Source organism: Heterodontus francisci, chromosome 9 (genome assembly GCF_036365525.1).
Source record: "Heterodontus francisci isolate sHetFra1 chromosome 9, sHetFra1.hap1, whole genome shotgun sequence".
NCBI classification, from domain to species: Eukaryota; Metazoa; Chordata; class Chondrichthyes; order Heterodontiformes; family Heterodontidae; genus Heterodontus; species Heterodontus francisci.
In genome coordinates this window covers 113291867-113311858 of record NC_090379.1, presented here as the reverse complement: position 1 = coordinate 113311858, position 19992 = coordinate 113291867, and the positions used below count along the sequence as shown (strand labels likewise).

At 41.5% G+C, this 19992-nt stretch overlaps 1 protein-coding gene across 1 annotated transcript in view; it reads left to right on the top strand.

Annotated features, from left to right (window-relative positions):
* The window catches only part of LOC137373990 (EH domain-containing protein 3-like), a 90490-nt gene extending 71307 nt beyond the window's left edge, over positions 1-19183 (top strand). The window contains exon 6 of the mRNA XM_068039708.1: positions 11892-19183. Coding sequence (XP_067895809.1) covers positions 11892-12413 — 522 coding nt within the window. The 3' untranslated portion in view covers positions 12414-19183. The remainder of the gene's footprint in view (positions 1-11891) is intronic.
* Positions 19184-19992: the final 809 nt, after the last annotated feature.

The following is a 19992-nucleotide window of genomic DNA, read 5'->3' as shown; positions in this document are numbered from 1 at the left end:
CCAGTCATTATACAGACTTTCAACCCTGATCCCAGCAGAATTTGAGGGTGTGCAAGCATTGGTATTTACTGCCGTGCAAAGGAGTGTCTCATACTGGAAGCTGATTGTGAGCAACCTTTAGCTACCAACATTAATCTTTGTAAAATCAAAATAATGCGGATGCTGGAAATCTGCAATAAAAACAAAGTGCGAAATACTCAGCAGGTCTGGCAGCATCTATGAAGATGTTAATGTTAGTCTGTGTTAACAAGGGAGCAGTAATACAGATTATGGATGCAGTGTGGTTTGTCGGGGTGTTCTCCCCAGGACTGCGGCCTCTATTGTTCACGCTGACCTTAAATCTGTTGGATAGCAAAGACTCATCAATTTGCTAATGGATGATAGGTGGGGCAAGTAATTTAATGTGATTTTAAAAAAAGTTGTGGGGCAGGAGCAATGTGAAATGTTAATTCAGCTGGCCAGGTGAGGATGAAGGCTTGAGACATGTCACGGTTCAGTCAGTTGGCTTAAATTCTGGAAAGTGCCCAATGTGAATGGAGCTGGAACTTTCTGTGTTTGAGACTGTGCAATGGAAGTCTTTTTCCTGCTGTATGATTTGAAGGAGAGTAGTGCCAATAAAACCATTTTTAACAATTCAATTTTAATTACTCAGCCTTCAGTTTTAAAAAGTAACAATATGGACAGGTAACAAAAATTTAGAGCTCATGGCTTGGAGTTATCTGTCCTTGGGAAAATTGTAGAATAATAAACATCATTACATGTTCCTCATGTTCAGTGTTTCGAACTTATCTTATCTGGGCTCTTGCGCCTTAGATTGAGGATGTGACCAGCAAAGCCTTTGGGCTGAAACTGTTGCACAGTTATGTAGGAATGTGCTTCATTCCTACTTGCACAGGAATCCCTGTTCCCAAAACCAAGCGCTTGAAACAAAAGCTCTACATTCTACAGTGCCCAGTTTGTAATCCACAACTCACATATTGGAAGGAAATTAGGAAAACAAAGAAACGACAATGGGTTGTATTTGGAGCCTGCAGTCAGCACAGTGAAATTGTTTGAAAAGTTTGGGAATAATTCATGACACAGTCTCTGGAGTAAACACACTGCAGTAAAGAATGGGAGAAGACAATGGCCGTGCTTTGGCACTGCTTTAAAGGTCAAATAATGACGCATTTTTCTTGGTTGTGGGAGTTCCTTTGCACATCCTCTTGTTTCTGGAATTAAATGTAGACTTTGTTGAAAGGAGTCACCACTTAACATAAGAAATAGAAGCAGAAGTAGGCCATTTGGCCCTTCGAGCCTGCTCCACCATCATGGCTGATCTTTATCTACACCTTCCCACACTATGCTTGCATCCCTTGATTCCTTTAGTATCCAAAAATCTATGGATCTTTGACTTGAATATACTCAATGACTGAGCATCCATACTACCAGGTAGAGAATTCCAAAGATTCACAATTTCTCATTTATCTCAGTCCTAAATGACTGACCCCTTATTCTGAGACTGTGACCCTTAGTTCTAGACACTCCAATCAGGCAAAACATCCACCTTGCATCTACCCTGTCAATTCCTCTAAGAATCTTATATATTTCAATCAAATAACTTCTCATTCTCCTAAACTCTAGGGAATGTAGGCCTAGTCTCCTCAATCACCCTTCATAGGACAATCCAGGAATCAGTTTAGTGAACTTGTGTTGCACCCTCTCTAAGGCTAGTAACTTTCCTTGGGTAGGGAGACGAAAACTTCACACAGTACTTCAGATGTGGTCTCGCCAAAGCCCTGTACAATTGCAGTAAGGCTTCTTTACTCTTAAACTCCAATCCCTTTGTAATAAAAGCTAACATATCATTTGCTTTCCTAATTGCTTGCTATACTGGCATGTTAACTTTATGATTTGCTTACAAGAATGCTCAGGTCCCTCTGAGTACCAACATTTCCCAGTCTCTTGTTAATCTGTTAATTGTGCATCAATTGTCTGATTATATGCAGATGAAGGGTGTTAATTGGGGCTTGTCTTGAGCACTTTTTAGCAGACACTTACTGAGACTGGTGGAGGGCTTTGAGTGAGGAGCTAGATGTTTGCAGTCCTTTTACTCTGTACAATAAATCTGAAACTGAGTAAAGACAGGCTGCAGCATTATCCTTCAGTAACAAGCTTTCTGAAGTTTAACATCTCTCACCATTTAAGAAAAATAAAAAAAAGTAGAGTTTTTTTTTTACCAAAATGGATAACTTTACACTTCTCGACATTATATTCCAACTAACACTTTCGTACCCACTCACTTAATTTGTCTAAATCCTTTTGCAACCTTTCTGCGTCCTCCTCACAGCTTACTTTCCCACCTAACTTTGTATTGTCAGCAAATTTGGAGACATCAATTAATATCAATCGTAAATAGCTGATCCTTCTGGTGCTTCATTAGTTACAGCCTGCCAACCAGAAAAAGATCTCTTTATTCCTAGTCTTTGTTTTCTGTCCATTAACCCATCCTCATTCCATGCTAATGTATTACCCCCAATCCCATGAGCCTTCATTTTGTGTAATAACCTACATAGGAACATATGAATTAGGAGTAGGCCACTCGAGCCTGCTCCGTCATTCAATAAGTTCTTGGCTGAACTGATTACTCCACATTTCCACCTACCCCGATAACCCTCCACCCACTTAAGTCATAGAGTCGTACAGCATAGAAACAGGCCCTTTGACTCACCGCATCCATGTCAATCATATTGCCTATCTATACTAATTCCACCTGCCTGCATTAATTCCATATCCCTCTATGCCTTGCTCATTCAAGTACCTGTCCGGATGCTTCTTAAATGTTGCTACTGTTCCTGCCTCCACCACCACCTCTGGCAGCTCATTCCAGATACCCTCTATTCTTTGTGTGAAATATTTATCCCTTTGATCCCCTTTAAACCTCCTCGCTCTCACCTCAAATCTATGCCCTCTAGTTTTAGTCACCCCTACCATAGGAAACAGACTCAGGCTATCTACCCTATCTATGCCTCTCATAATTTTATATACCTCTATCATGTTCCCTCTTGGCCTCCTTCGCTCCAGGGAAAACAGACCCAGCCTATCCAATCTCTCTTTATAACTCAAGCCCTCTAAACGAGGCAACATCCTTGTGAATCTTTTCTGCACCCTCTCTAGCTTAATCACATCTTTCCTGTAGTGCAGCGAACAGAACTGCGCACACTACTCCAAATGCGGCCTAACCAACGTTATGTACAACTGTAACATGACGTCCCAACTCTTCTACTCAGTGCCTCGGCTAATGAAGGCAAGCATGCCATACACCTTCACCCTGTCTACCTGTGTTGCCACTTTCACAGAACTATGTACTTGCACCCCAAGGTGTCTCTGCTCAACAACACTCCCCAGGGCCCTGCCATTCACTGTATAAGTCCTGCCCTGGTTTAACTTCCCAAAATGCATCACTTCATACTTGTCTGCGTTAAATTCCATTTGCCACTCCCTTGCCCACTTTCCCAGTTGATCTATATCCTGTTGTAACCTTAAACAGCCGCCTTCACTGTCCACTATACCACCAATTTTGGTGTCATCTGCAAACTTACTAATCATGCCCCCTACATTCACATCCAAGTCATTAATATCTATGACAAACAATAGAGGGCCCAACTCCGATCCCTGCGGCACACCACTGGTCACCGGCCTCCAATCTGAAAAACAACCCTCCACTACCACCCTCAGCCTCCTATCACCAAGCCAATTTTGTATCCAATTTGCTAGCTCACCTTGGATCCCATGTGTTCGAACCTTCCGGACCAGCCTACCATGCAGGACCTTGACAAAGGCCTTGCTAAAGACAATGTAGACAACGTCCACCGCCCTGCCCTTGTCAATCCTATTGGTCACCTCCTCAAAAAACTCAAATTCGTGAGACATGATTTCCCACGCACAAAGCTGTGCTGACTATTCCTAATCAGACCTTGCCTTTACAAATGCATATAAATCCTATCTCTCAGAATCCCTTCCAATAACTTTCCCACCACTGATGTAAGGCTCCCTGGCTTATCCCTGCTGCCCTTCTTAAATAAAGGCGCAACATTAGCTATCCTCCAGTCTTCGGGTACCTCACCCCGAGCTAACAATGATACAAAAATCTCTGCCAGGGCCCCAGCAATCTCCTCCCTTGCTTCCCATAGTATCCTAGGATACACCTGGTCAGGCCCTGAGGATTTATCCACCTTAATGCGCTTCAAAACCTCCAACACCACCTCCTTTGTAATGTTGATATGCTCCAGGATATTGCCGTTCCTTCCCTTGAACTCACTAGCTTCCATGACCACCTCCATGGTAAATAAAGACGAGAAGTATTCATTTAAGACCTCGCCCATTTCCCGTGGCTCCACACATAGATTACCACATTGATCCTTAAGGGGACCTACTCTCTCTCCAGCTACCCTTTTACTCTTAATATACTTATAGAATCTTTTAGGATTCTCCTTTATCTTATCTGCCAGGGAAATCTCATGGCCCCTTTTCACCGTCCTAATTTCCTTCTTAAGTGTAGTCCTACATCCCCTATACTCCTCGAGGGACTTGCTTGATCCTAGCTGCCTATACCTGACATATGCCTCCTTTGGCCTGACCAGACCCTCAATATCCCTCGTCAACCAAGGTTCCCTAAACTTGCCAGCCTTGCCCTTCAATCTAACAGGAACATGCTGGCCCTGAATTCTTCCTATCTCACTTTTAAAAGCCTCCCACTTGCCAGATGTCCCTTTTACCTGTAAACAGCCTCTCCCATTCAACTTTTGAGAGTTCCTGTCTGATGCCATCGAAATTAGCCTTCCTCCAATTTAGGACTTCAACTTGAGGGCTAGTCCTATCCTTTTCCATCACTATCTTGTAGCTAATAGAGTTATGGTCACTGGTCCCAAAGTGCTCCCCCACTGACACATCAACCACCTGCCCAGCCTCATTTCCTAAGAGGAGGTCGAGTGTAGCCCCTTCTCTAGTAGGGCCATCCACATACTGCTTCAGAAAACTATCCTGGACACACTTAACAAATCCCTTAGCACTAAGGCAGTCCCAGTCAATATTAGGGAAGTTAAAATCACCTACTATTACAACCCTATAATTCCTACACCTATCTGTGATTTCCCTACATATATGCTCCTCCAATTCCCTCTGACTATTGGGGGGTCTATAGTATAATCCCATCAAAGTGATCACCCCTTTCTTATTTCTAAGTTCTACCCATATGGCCTCGCTGGACATTCCCCCCAGGATATCCTCTCTAAGTACTGCCGTGATGTCCTCCCTAATCAATAGTGCAACTCCCCCTCCTCTCTTACCTCCACCTCTGTCACACTGGAAGCATCAGTACCCCAGAACATTGAGCTGCCAGTCCTGCCCATCCCTCAACCATGTTTCTGTAAAAGCTATAATATCACAATCCCATGTACCGATCCATGCTCTGAGTTCATGTGCCTTACCTGTAAGGCTTCTTGCATTAAAGTAAATCCAGTTTAGCCTACCATACCTTCCATGCTCCCTGTCCTGCCCCTGCCCAGCCTGCCTACTGGACTTACTTGCTTTAACCTGTACATTTGCCTGAACTATCTCATCGGAGAGACTACTACTTTGGGTCCCACCCCCTTGCCAGACTAGTTTAAATCGTCCCGAGTAGCACTAGCAAACCTCCCCGCAAGGATATTGGTCCCCCTCCAGTTTAGATGCAACCCGTCCTCCTTGTACAGGTCACCTCTGCACCAGAAGAGATTCCAATGATCCAAGTAGCTGAAGCCCTCCTGCCTATACCAGCTCTTCAGCCACTCATTCATTTGCCTTATTCTCCTATTCCTACCCTCACTAGCACGTGGCACAGGGAGTAATCCTGAGATTATAACCCTAGAGGTCCTGCTTTTAACCTTCTGCCTAACTCCCTATATTCACTTTGCAGGACCTCATCTCTCTTCCTGCCTATGTCGTTAGTACCAATATGGACCATGACCTCTGGCTGCTCACCCTCCCCTTTCAGAATGTCCTGCAGCCGCTCTGAGACATCCTTGATCCTAGCACCATGGAGGCAACATACCATTCTGGAGCCTTGTTTGCAGCCACAGAAACTCCTATTTGCACCCCTTACGATAGAATCCCCTATCACTATTGCTCTTCCACCCCTTTTCCTCGCCTGCTGTGCAGCAGAGCCCTCTGGTGCCACGAACGTGGCTGTTGCTGCTTTCCCTTGGGACGTCTTACTTGCTTACTTATCAAAATCTATCTACCTCTGCCTTAAAAGTATTCAAAGACTCTGTTTCCACTGCCTTTTAAGGAAGAGAATTCCAAAGACTCACGATCCTCCGAGAGCAAAAATTTCTCCTCATCTCTGTCTTAAATGGGTGACCCCTTATTTTTAAACAATGACCCCTAGTTCTAGATTCTCCCACAAGGGGAAAGATCCTTTCTTCATCCACCCTGTCAAGACCTCTCAGGATCTTATATGTTTCAATCAAGTCGCCTCTTACTGTTCTAAATTCCAGCGGATACATGCCTAGCCTGTCCAATCTTTCCTCATAAGACAGCCCACCCATTCCAGATATTAGTTCAGTAAACCACCTCTGTACTGCCTCCAACGCATTTACATCCTTCCTTAAATAAGGAGACCAGTACTGTACACAGTACTCCAGATGTGGTCTCACCAATGCCCTCTATAGCTGAAGCATAACCACCTACTTTTGTATTCAATTCCCCTCACAATAAATGATAACATTCTATTAGCTTTCTTAATGAGGTGCTGTACCTGCATACTAACCTTTTGCGATGCATGCACTAGGATACCCAGATCCCTCTGCATCTCAGAGCTCTGCAATCTCACACCATTTAGATAATATGCTTTTTTATTCTTCCTGCCAAAGTGGACAATTTCATATTTTCCCACATTATACTCCATTTGCCAGGTCTTTGCCCACTCACTTAACCTATCTATATCCCTTTGTAGCCTCCTTATGTCCTCTTCACAAGTTACTTTGCTACCTATCTTTGTGTCATCAGCAAATTTAGCAACCATACCTTCGGTTCATTTATCTAAGTCATTTATATAAATTGTAAAAAGCTGAGGCCCCAACACTGATCCCTGTGGCACACCCCTCGTTACATCTTGCCAACCAGAAAATGACGCATTTATGCCTACTCTCTGTTTCCTGTTAGCTAGCCAATCTTCTATCCATGCCAATATGTTCCCCCCCCCTTACACCATGAGCTTTTATTTTCAGCAATAACCTTTTGATGTGGCACCTTATCAAATGCCTTCTCGAAATCTAAGTACAATACATCCACTGGTTCCCCTTTATCCACAGCACATGTAACTCCCTCAAAGAACTCCAATAAATTGGTTAGACATGATTTCCCTTTCACAAAACGATGTTGACTGCCTGGTTACCTTGAATTTTTCTAAATGCCCTGCTATAACATCTTTAATAGCTTCTAACATTTTCCCTAAGACAGATGTTAAGCTAACTGGCCTGTAGTTTCCTGCTTTCTGTCTCCCTCCATTTTTGAATAAAAGAGTTACATTTGCTATTTTCCAATCTACCAGAACCTTCCCCGAATCTAAGGAATTTTGGAAAATAAAAACTAATGCATCAACTATCTCAATAGCCACATCTTTTAACACCCTAGGATGAAGTCCATTGGGACTTGTCAGCCCGCAGCTCCAACAATTTGTTCAGTACCACTTCCCTGGTGATTGTAATTTTCTTGAGTCCCTCCCTCCCTTCCATTTCCTGACTTACAGCTAATACTGGGATGTTACTTGAATAATTTTTGAAAACCTTAAATACACCCTGCTAGTTACAACTTCAAACTCAAACACAATTTCTCTTTCATAAATTCGTGTTGACTTTGCCCAATCATATTATGATTTTTAAGTGGCCTGCTATCACCTTCCTATTAATAGATTCTAGCATTTTGTCTACTACTGTTGCCAGGCTAGCTGGTCTGTAGTTCCCTGTTTTCTCTCCCTCCCATCTTGAATAGCAGGGTTGCGTTTGCTACCTTCCAATCCACGGAGACCATTCTAGAATCTGGGGAATGCTGAAAAATCAAAACCAGCACATTCACTATCTCTGTAGCCACTTATAGGATCATAGAATCATAGGAAATAGGATCTTTTAAAACTGTAGGGTGTAGGCCATCAGGACCAGGGGATTCGTCAGCTTTTAGTCCCAGTAATTTCTCCAGTACTATTTCTTTACTAATACTCAAATTCACTTGACCCTTGGCTCCTCGTTACTTCTGGAATTTTTTTTGTCTTCTGCTGTGAAAACAACTGCAAAGTATTTAATGCCTTTGCTATTTCCTTATTCCCCATTATAATTTCTCCTTTGCCTGTTAGGGACCCACATTTACTTTGCTAATCTGTTTCTTTTTACATATTTATGGAAGCTTTTACTATCTTTTTATGTCTCCAGTTAGTTCACTCTCCTGTCTTATTTTCTCTTTTTTTGTCAATTTCTTGGTCATCCTTTGAGTTCTAAAATTCTCCCAATCCCCAGGCTTGCTACTCTTTCTGGCAACATTATATGTCCCTTCCTTTAATCTGATACTATCTCTAATTTCTCTTGTTAGCCACAGTTGGACCATTTTTATCCCATGAGAATTTTATTAAAGAAATGTATATTTGTTGTGAATTGCAAATTCTTTAAATGTTAAGCTATTGCTTATCTACCATCATATCTTTTAATTTAGCTTCCCAACCTACTCTGGCCCACTTGCCCCTCATACCTGCTTAGTTTGTTTTGTTCACGAGAATGTACAGGTGACTGCATCGTGAGCACCGAACAGTGTACTAAGTTGTGGATCAGTATAGGAGGATGAGATGAGAGTGAGTGGAGCGGAGAATCAAAATGTGCTGTGTAACGCTATGATGGGTGACCAGAACCTCAGGGTCACTCAAGCTTGTGGACTGAACGGAGGTATTCCACAAAGTGATCGCCCAATCTGCGTTTCGTTTGCTAAGTTTGTAGGGACAACCACGTTGTGAGCAGCAAACACAGTATACTAAATTGAAGGAAGTACAAGTAAATTGCTGTTTCACCTGGAAAGAGTGTTTGGGGGCCTGGATGGTTGGAAGAGAAAAGGGCTGGTATTGCATCTCCTGGGTTTGGATGGGAAGGGGAGGGTGTGTTGTGAGTGATTGAAGAGTGGACAGGTTATTGTGGAGGGAACAATGCCTTCAGAATGTTGAAAGTGGAAGGTATGTTTGATGGCAGCATCATGCTGGAGGTGGCAGAAATGGCGGAGGATGGTCGGTTGACTGGAGGCTGGTGGGATGGGAGGCAAGAATAAGGGAAGCCCTATCATGGTCATTCGAGGAAGAAATGGAGCAGATGTGATTGAGAGCTCTGTCAGCACAGTGGAGGGAAATTCTCAGTTCAGGAAAAAGATATATATTGAAAGCACTGGTATGGAAGGTGGCATCATCAGAACAGGTGAGACAGAGAAACTTGTTATAAGTCAGTTATTGTCATGAATTTTCTGAGCTAGTCATAGTTTTGGATGTACATTAATGCAAAATGTGTATAGCTCTGGAGTCAGATCGATATATTGATCTTATGGCAGAAAATGCATAATTGCAGTCTTCCAACATTTCCAAGAATAAATTGGAAAGTGCATTTTAGATTAGATATCCCATTGGCTCTTTCCTATCAAATATCTGCCATTTTTTGTAGTGGGTATAGTTCTGCAGAGGCACTGATGCATTTCCCAGGGCAGAGAGTAACATGTGAGTAATAGTGTAAGTCTGGTCTGTAAATCTGCCATCAGTTCTGCATTTACCTCTCCAAGACCAGTAGTATATACATAGAATTACATTGGATGACTAGCACAGAAACAGGCTATTCGGCTTAGCTTGTTCACGCTGCACATGAACCTCCTCCCATCCCTCTTCATCTATTCCTATCAGCATAACCATCTAGTCCTTTCTGTTTTATATAACTTTCTATTAAATGCACCTAGTCTAACACCAGTTCGAACAGTAAAATAAAAGAAAAATACTGTGGATGCTGGAAATCTGAAATAAAAACTAAGTGTTGGAAATACCCAGCAGGTCTGGCAGCATCTGTGGAGAGAGAAGCAGAGTTAATGTTTCAGTTCTGTGAACTTTCATCAGAACTGGCAAAGGTTAGAAATGTAATAGGTTTTTAGCAAGTGAAGTGGGAGGTGAGGGGTGGGTGGGAGAAAACAAAAGGGGAGTTGTGTGATAGCGCAGAGGGCAGGAGAGATTAAATGGCAAAGATGTCATGGGACAAAGGCAAAGGGAGTGCTTATGGTGTCGTGAAAGACAAAGCATTAATCCAGAGAGTGTTAATGACAGAATAATGAACAGCTCTGCCCAAAAAAAGCTTGAACAGCACCTCATTTTCCGATTAGGCACTCTATAGCCTTCCGGACTCAACTTTGAGTTCAATCATTTCAGAGCATGACTGGCCTTTTTATTAATTTATTTTATTTTTTAACCATGGGTCTGCCTTAAACTTTTAAATGTTCATGCTTTTGGACAGAGCTGTTCATTATTCTGTCATTAACACACACTCTGGACTAATGCTTTGTCTTTCACCACACCATTAACACACCCTTTGCCTTTGTCCCATGACATCTTTGTCATTTAATCTCTCCTGCCCTCTACCCTATCACACACCTTCCCTTTTGTTCTCTTTCTTCCCTCCACCCACCCCCACTTAACTTGCTTTTTTTATTCATTCATGGGATGTGGGCATCACTGGCCAGGCCAGCATTTATTGCCCATCCCTAATTGCCCTTGAGAAGGCGGTGGTGAGCTGCCTTCTTGAACCGCTGCAGTCCATTTGGGGTTTGTATACCCACAGTGCTGTTAGGAAGGGAGTTCCAGGATTTTGACCCAGCGACAGTGAAGGAACGGCGATATAGTTCCAAGTCAGGATGGTGTGTGACTTGGAGAGGAACTTGCAGGTGGTGGTGATCCCATGTATTTGCTGCCCTTGTCCTTCTAGTTGGTAGAGGTAGCGGGTTTGGAAGGTGCTATCTAAGGAGCCTTAGTGCGTTGCTGCAGTGCATCTTGTAGATGGTACACACTGCTGCCACTGTGTGTCGGTGTTGGAGGGAGTGAATGTTTGTAGATGGTGTGCCAATCAAGCGGGCTGCTTTGTCCTGGATGGTGTCGAGCTTTTTGAGAGTTGTTGGAGCTGCACCCATCCAGGCAAGTGGAGAGTATTCCATCACACTCCTGACTTGTGCCTTGTGGATGGTGGACAGGCTTTGGGGAGTCAGGAGGTGAGTTACTCGCCTCAGGATTCCTAGCCTCTGACCTGCTGTTGTATTTATATGGCTCCTCCAGTTCAGTTTCTGGTCGATGGTAGCCCCTAGGATGTTGATAGTGGGGGATTCAGCGATGGTAATGCTGTTGAATGTCAAGGGGAGATGGTTAGATTCTCACTCTTATTGGAGATGGTCATTGTCTGGTACTTGTGTGACGCGAATATTACTTGCCACTTATCAGCCCAAGCCTGGATATTGTCCAGGTCTTGCTGCATTTCTACACGGACTGCTTCAGTATCTGAGGAGTCATGAATGGTGCTGAACATTGCTTAAAACCTGTTGCCAGTTCTGATGAAAGGTCACAGACCTGAAACGTTAACTCTGCTTCTCTCTGCACAGATGCTGCCAGACTTGCTGAGTTTTACCAGCACTTTGTTTTTATTCTCCATAGGACTGTAATAATAAGTATCCAGAGCTTTATTGAGTAGGTGATACTCTTTGTAAACTGGCACCTGGCTCATCAAATTCTGTAGTTTCTCTATTAAGCGTATGAAAAGGATGGGTCCCAGGACTGACTTGATTTTGTTGCTATTTAATGTTTAACTTTTTTTTTGCTTTGCCAGGAAATGCTGCATTCCTGTGACTTCAACAAGTTTCGTACTCTGAAACCCAAGTTGCTGGAGGCAGTGGATGAAATGTTGGCCAATCACATTGCCGAACTGATGAACCTGATACGACAAGAAGAGGCCAGCCGCCCCGCACAGGATGTGACGGGCGGGGCATTTGATGGCAACCTTAACGGGCCTTTTAATGAAGGGTATGGTGAAGGTGCCGGAGCTGGAGTAGATGAGAGTGAGTGGATTGTGGCAAGGGAGAAGTCAAAGTACGATGAAATTTTCTACATGCTCTCACCAATTAATGGCAAAATCAGCGGGAACAATGCAAAGAAAGAAATGGTCAAGTCTAAATTGCCAAACATTGTCTTGGGGAAGGTCTGGAAACTGGCTGACTATGATCGTGATGGAATGCTGGACGATGAGGAATTTGCTCTGGCCTGTCACCTGATTAAGATAAAACTCGAAGGATATGATTTGCCCGGTGAATTGCCAGGGCACCTCATACCTCCATCTCAAAGAAAGAACTGAGCCCATTTAATAGTTTAAAGTAGAGACAAATTGGTGAATGGATGGCAGAAAGAGCTGTTCAGTTAATTCTAGGGGAAAATGGCAAAGGCTATAGATTTGGGTAAATGAGATCTATTTTCTATATAATATAAAGCCAAGCTAGGCACTTAACCATTTTTGCTAACTCAAGTGCTGGTGCATTTTAACTGAAAGATTAATGGGTTACATTGCAGTTTCTGATACTTGGACTTCTAACATCATCTCAGAGTGTGATGCAGTGCAGGCTGCAACAAACATCTGATTAATGTGACTGAGAACCTCTACTTAAGATTCATGTTTCTCAAATGTCCTGACTGGCTTCAGATGTACAGAGACTTTGCCTCTCTTCCTCTCATGTCCACCCCTCTTTGTTTTTCTCCAACCCATTGTGTTCCTGCTCTCTGGGTGGCTGGGCAATCTAGACCGATTTAATCTGGTGGGGATGACCAAGGCAGGAGGGCTTTCTGCTCCTGAGCAGGCTGTAGACTCCATGAAAGTAACCGTGCACTGCCCTGTCAGTTCAGTGTTTGTCACGGCCTTCATCCCTTGTGTAAAACATTTCACGCCTGTACTCTGATCTGGCAGCTGGCTGCAAAATAGGGAAAACTCACTCGCCGGAGGCTTCTGGTGTGTTGATAATTCAAGCCAGTCCCTTGGACGTGAACTATACTGGTGTGTGACCATAGCAGTACTGGGTGAGCCCATTATATAAGTGCTAAACTTGTAACTGCTGTCAAAGATAAAGACTGCACAAGCACAATGTAAAGAGAGATTTATTTATTGATTTATTTTTGCTAGTCAGTTTACAATTTTCATTGAAAAAGGTTCTGGTGACCAAAATTTTCAAACTATATCTCCTGCCTTCCAATATTTTATGTAATGGAATAATGGTTAAAAATTAGGGAGGGAAAAGTTTCATTTGCACTCAGTGGGGCATTGTCCTTGGCCAGCAAGTACCAGAAGTACAGACAGAAGGAGGCAATTCTCAGATCCCAGGATCTGTAAAGCAGTCTGACACTATGAATCATGGGAGGGAGAGTGAACTTCATTTCAACAAAGTAACTGAATTCTTTTGAACTGAATTTGGAAGAAACATTCCATTTTATTACCTCTAAATAGTGGCTCCTGCTGTAACAGGTGATTCGAGCACTAGTCTTGACCAAAACAAAATGTGGAGGCTGCACAATGTTAAAAGGGGTCATGTGTTCAAATGCATTTTACCATACATTGCTGAGTGTACTAAAAGTAGTTGTGCTACTTGCACGCTTAACGGCTTCTCTTGCTCCCCTTGTCGCTGCGCTTCAGAATTACTTGTTTTGGAGACTGATCTTGTGTTGTAAGCTACGCCCTGCAGAGGAACACAGGCTCATAGTAAGGATGGTAAGCTTTGGGGTTTATTCACCACTCAGAACTACAGTGACAACTTACATTTATGCTATAATTTTAACTTAGAAAAACTCCCAAAGCACTTCAAGGAGGAGGTGTCAACAAAAACAAAAATTACTAACCATTTCATTATGGAAGTGTAAGATTATGAAAGGAGGGGCACACACCATGCATAATTCCACACTGCTTCCCAGCACATTTAAAACACAAGGTAATGCCATCAGAGGAATGAGATACTGATATCTCAGTGCAGCTGTATCACTTGCTGTTGCTTTAGTGAAAAATAGTCTGATCTGAGAGGTCACACATGCACTCATTCTTCTCTCAAATTTGGAACCACTGCCCCTCTGAAAATAAAAGCAGAGGGAGGAAAACTTCTGTTCCAACTCGATTTTTATTGGAACTGCTCGAGACTTGTGGGAGTGGGGGTTATTTGGGAGCAGGCAGATATTTGAAACTGCACTGCCTTTTGAAACATCGAGTGCCAAAATCAGGCATCAGCTGGCAGGAAAGAAACTGAGTCCAAGCACTGAAAAGTTACTTTGAAGTGTTGACATATTTGACATTTTTGTAAAATTAAAGGTCAGAATAATTACCGAATGTGTGCATATCTGTCCTTTTAACATTTTACCTGACTTGGTGTTAGTTGCTGCAAATTTAAATAATATGCCAAGTCAATGAAGTGTAACTTTCGTTCTTGATCTTCTATAATTTCTTAACAGGGTGAAGTACTGAAAATCGTAATTTGAGAGCTGATGAGATCATATTGGTTAATGCACCATATTGCAAATCGCTTTACAACCAGAAATTTTAGGAAAAGTTCAATTTTTAAACTCAGCCACGTCAGTGCAGTAGAGGAACAAACCTTAATTTAGGTCAGTTTCATTCAGTGCTGATGATTCGGATGTAGATTTTTCACGAATAAACTTTGTTTTATGTTGCACCATTTATGAAGTATAGATAACTTAAGTATATTTTTATTTGCTCAGGCCTATGAGACAGTTTCAGGGCAATATGTGAAATATTGAATGTGACAACTATACTGGGACTGCTGCTAAATATTCAGTGCTTAGAAATGTTAGGTGCAAATTGGAACTTCTTTAGGACCAGTTTGAGAGGAATTACAATGAGCCTTTATTGAGTAGTGGCTGAATCATAGCAGAAGATCCTAGGTGCTTAATGGTGGTGACCGGTCCTGGGAGAAGCCAGTTGATTACAGTTGCAGAGAGTGGATTCAGGTTGTTGCAATTGACCACACAGTACTGGTGAAGAGCATATCCACAGATAGTATCTGGCTCCCAAAGTTGTTAACCCTGCATCTCGAGCTTTATCACCAGGTAGTATTGGTAATTTATAGTAAAGCTGCAGATTTAAAAAATATATATATTTACTTAATAATGACCCAATTGTTTCCTGAAGCGTGTCTGAATTTTAAGTGTGATACGCTGTATGTAAGTCTTGACATTAGTCTATCTATATGTTGCAGCAGCTATTGGTCCTTTTGGATTTTTGGCCAGAATTTCACCCAATGTCATACCTGACTCAAAACCAACATCACTGGTTCTCTTTAAAAAGAAAATTGTGGACTGATTTAATTGCCATTGCGCCTATTTTTGCTGTTCTGTGTAATTCTGTTTATAGCACTGGTTATAAAGCATGTACAGTCCTATTGTATAGCTTGCCCATCATTCTAAGCCTTTTCCAATTGGCAGACTGTGACAGCTCAGCTAGAGGCTATCCTGTTTACTAAACTGAGAACATGGAGGTTGCTTTATCTAAAGAGCAGAATGAGACAAATAGTGACTGCCACCTAGGGGCTATATAACCACGGAAATCTTGTCTCTAGTTACAGAAAGCCCTCAGTTGTGCAGTAATGCCATTATCTACTTGTAGGCACGCTTTTCCCTGGGACAGTATTTGAACAATGGTAGTCTTTAAAATCACTGTGTACTTATAGTACTGGAGATCCCCAGATAGCTGCCATCGAAGCTGCTTGACTAATACATTTTTATTTAACGGAATAGAAGCCATTAATGCACATCTTTAAATTTACATTTAGAAATGAATTGCGGGGAATGGCAGGAGACTGCATTAAATTTGCAGCATAGCTCTCCCTGTTTCTGAAGCAACTTCAACTGGAATCTAATAAAAGGTAAATCCCGACTGAGAATCCAGTGCTCCGTGATCTTGACAATTCCTGATAACAGACAAGCTAAAGGAGCAGTAAACTAGATTGTGATGCTGTCCAGCTCACTTTTTTTTTCTCCAGGGCATGAGAGATTGTTCACTACACTGAAATTGGGGCAAAATTATTTTTAAATAAATTTGCATGCTATTTATGAAAATGCTATGCCGATCTGGAAATTATTGCCTCTATTAATGGAATGCATTCCATTCTACAGAGAGCTGGCATCTTAGTACTGTAGTTCTCCTTCAGACCACACTGCTTGGATGTTTTATAATGTTCCATTTAAAGCAGTGAACCAGAACCTACTTGAATGTGCAGATTAGAGAGGTTGGTGTGGGGACTTTATGAATGTTGGTTGAGAGTTTTGAAATGAAGAATGAGGCTTGTGATGGGTGGCTCATTGAATTTTCCAGTTTTACTGCTCCTGGATAGCAACAAAATCTGCCATCCAATTGAAAGTTGAGGCTATTAAAAAAAAGCCTTCACTAATTGTCCGTTTAGTCTCATAATTGAAGCCTGTAGCACTGAGCAATTTTAGAAAGAAGTTTACGAATGTGTTGATGGTGGGTATGGACCTAATTGACTGATATTGTTCATTAATTTTCATCAGTAATCTCTTGTCAGAATGTCAGTCACAAACTAAAAGGAGAGTGGAAACATGCGACTGGTGGCTAAGTAAGAAAAGGATAAAATCCTGAAGGGAATGGGAATGATGAGCCAAGCAGATACATGTTTTTAAACAAATATTTTGAAGTCATATAAGGCTGATGAGCAAAGGTTTAATCGTGCACAGTCATCCGTTCTCTTGGCAACCTAATTTCAAGCATGGGTTTTATTAAGTAACCTCATTGGAGACCCCTTTGTGTATTTTCCTGTTGCCAATATAGCTGGTACTGTCAGCAGCGTCCCTTTTCTTGCATTGAGAGAATTAATTTTAATAATGTGCTTTTTTTTGAGGCGGGGTCAGCGCAAAAGTTGTATTTGTAAATTCAAAGACCGTTGAGCTTTAGACTCTGGAACAGGTGACAGAAGTGAGATTTTCAGTTGTCTCTTCATATTCCCATTGCTTGATTTCTAAACTAACAATTTGCTTTCTCTAGCAGAATGTGCATTTTTCCCAAAAATTTCTAAAAGTGGGTGCTGCATATTATATATCTAAAACATTTGCATTTTGCAAAACTTTTTGGCCCAGACAAATGCAGTGTATAATACATAAAGATTTACGTTCTTACATTCAACATGTCCGTCGATGTCACTCCTTTATACTGTTGAGATCTGTTAAATCTCATTTTGTTGCATTTGAACTTCAACTGCTCTTGCCTATAGTATTTTATGTCTGTAACTTATGTGGCTCCTGTATTTTCTACCTCAGCCTGTGTTGTCCTCTTTTTGTTCAGTTAGTTATGCGATTCTGCTTTGTTTTGTTTAGATTTTCTAATTGCATGCTACAGGTTTCTCTTTTTAATTGGATTGGTCGTTAGCTTGTCTTCCAGCTTGAGATAGTATAGTGTTGGTGAACTATACTGTAAATGCTGTTAGTTTAAGCAAGGTTTCTTACTCAAAGGAGCTTGGATGTGGTTAAATTTGGCTATTTTTATTTGCTGATACTTGAGACTGTGCCCCAGCTCTGAGTGATCAAACTGAATGTGGGACCCTTGACACTGTCAGCTCAGTGATCCGACTGGGTGTGTGTTATGTACCCTAAAAATAATTTGTTCTGTTTATATGTGATTTTTTTAAAAGATAAATTTACACTCCAGTGAAACATGAAAAATTAATGTTTGTCTTGCAAATGATGCCTGGTGCAGAAGATTAAACATTTGCTCACACATCACACTGTAGCTTTACAAATACAAAAGTATATTGTACCAAACTCCCCTCATTTTAATATCTTAAAGAAATTGATGCATAATATTTGCCTTCCTTCCATTTTAATCGCTCATTTAAATCATCTTCAAAAATAAACAACCAGAAATAAGGTGCAAATCCCACTTCCCACTGCAAACTGCTAGTGCTTAGGCTCTGTGCCACTTCCATAGTTGCATACATTCCTTCAGAAGAATCTTCAGCAAAACATGACTGACAAGGTCATCTTGACTGCTGTGATGAGTACTGCATTGCCCTGTTCCTGGCAGGCATCCTCTATCCAAGTGGTTTATACCAGGTGTGGAGAATTTTTGTGTGCTGGAGGTTATACAGATGAAATGATGTAGGTTAATGTGCATGTTACATGTGTAAATTTTTGGGCAATTAAATGAACTGAAGCTACTCCAGGCATACAGGACAGGCTTGTGTTGTGCACCTGTGATACAGCCAGGCTGATCCTGCTACTCTTAACTGAGAGATTGAGAATAATTCCTTGCAGCTGCTTACAGAGCAGCATCAGAAGAACATTGGAGCCATAGAATGTGTAGATAAAATGGGTCAGGCAAGGAAGAAAGGTTGATCCCTTGTAATTCGGTCATAATGGTAAGTTGAATAGATTGATTACGTAAGGAAAGGAGAGGGAGATGATTGTGATAAATGCACTGACATTGAATGATTATAACCCTCACATACAAAACCAAAATACTGCCATAGAGGTTTTTCCAAAGTGCCTTGCTCAAAATCCATTTGAAATGTCAGTGTATGTTTTTAGTTTGTGTCGTAGGCAAGTGACTTTGATCAGCTATTGATCCTGTTTTGTCTCCGCAGCCTTCTTTCTGAGAGGGCTGTTCCATGTCAATGCATTCTTTATCGTATTGTATATTTGTGGTGCAAACTGCAGTTGGCACATTGAGGTGAAAATACGTTGTCTTCATAGTATTCCTCAGGACTGTTTGTGATGGATTGTTATTGTATGTGCCATCCTTGGAGTAATCATACTTTTAACTGGATTATCTGAAATGCAACCAATTATCAGGCTGCCCTGCGTCATTTATGAAAGGAACTTTAAAGTGATACTGGACATGCATTTAAAAACCTGCTTCTGCTTTAGATACTGCTCTCCATAGGCTCTCAACCTGGGTTTGGACTTTAAGTTTAAACATGGCATACATAATTTTTTTCTTTCAGTTATTTCTATATTGGGGAAGATAGAATGATTTTATAGTTTTAAAATTGTTACATTTACATCTTCAATGTAAAATTGCATTAAAGCATTCTTTATGAATAAATAAAATCTTGGTTTATAACTCAATTTACCTTTTAATTGCTGTTTATGTTCTCGTGTCTGCTTCTTATATACATCTTGCATCCTTGAGGTGGGACAGCGAGTGACCGGGGAAAATGGGTACTATGTGACAAGACCGTGAGCATTTTTCCCTCTGCAGTTGGGTTTGCATATAGGTGCACAGTTCTGTGTTTCAACTGGAGAATACAGTTCACTGATATTCTGATTGGTATATCCATCAGTGTCTTGCATATCTTGTGAAGGGAGTTGCTGTGTAGTTGCATCTAATATATAGTCTCTCATCAAGCTTATTAATTATATGGTCAAAATGCAATCCACATGTGTTGGCTTAGAGAAATTTTATCTACCCAGCTGGTCATGATGGTTCAAATGGTCCACATGGGTGCTCTACAGTACCTTGTAAATCTGAACACTGCTCAGATTTTCTCCAGTTAACTCTGCAAACCTTGAAAAGCTAAACCAAACCTGGAACTGTGTTAAGCCCCTGAAGTCTAGCGATCATAATTCATTTATTACGTTGACTATACTCTAACTTTGATTTTATGCTCTTCACGTAGCCTCTAATATACTTAACTGTGGCTTAGAACACCTGTTTATATTAAACAAAGGTTTCACTTGGAGGTATGAAGCTCTCTGTGTGACTTCTTTTCCTTCAGTCTAATCAAGACAACAGAGGTTGGTGTTGGTGAATGAAACACTTGGAAAGTTGGGTGAGATGACCATCCTCAATCAATTTTCACTTTTTTTGACTGGGCAGCTTCATGTACCACCTTCCCCAGTTGTTGTAATGCAAACACCTCAAGAGGCAATAAAAG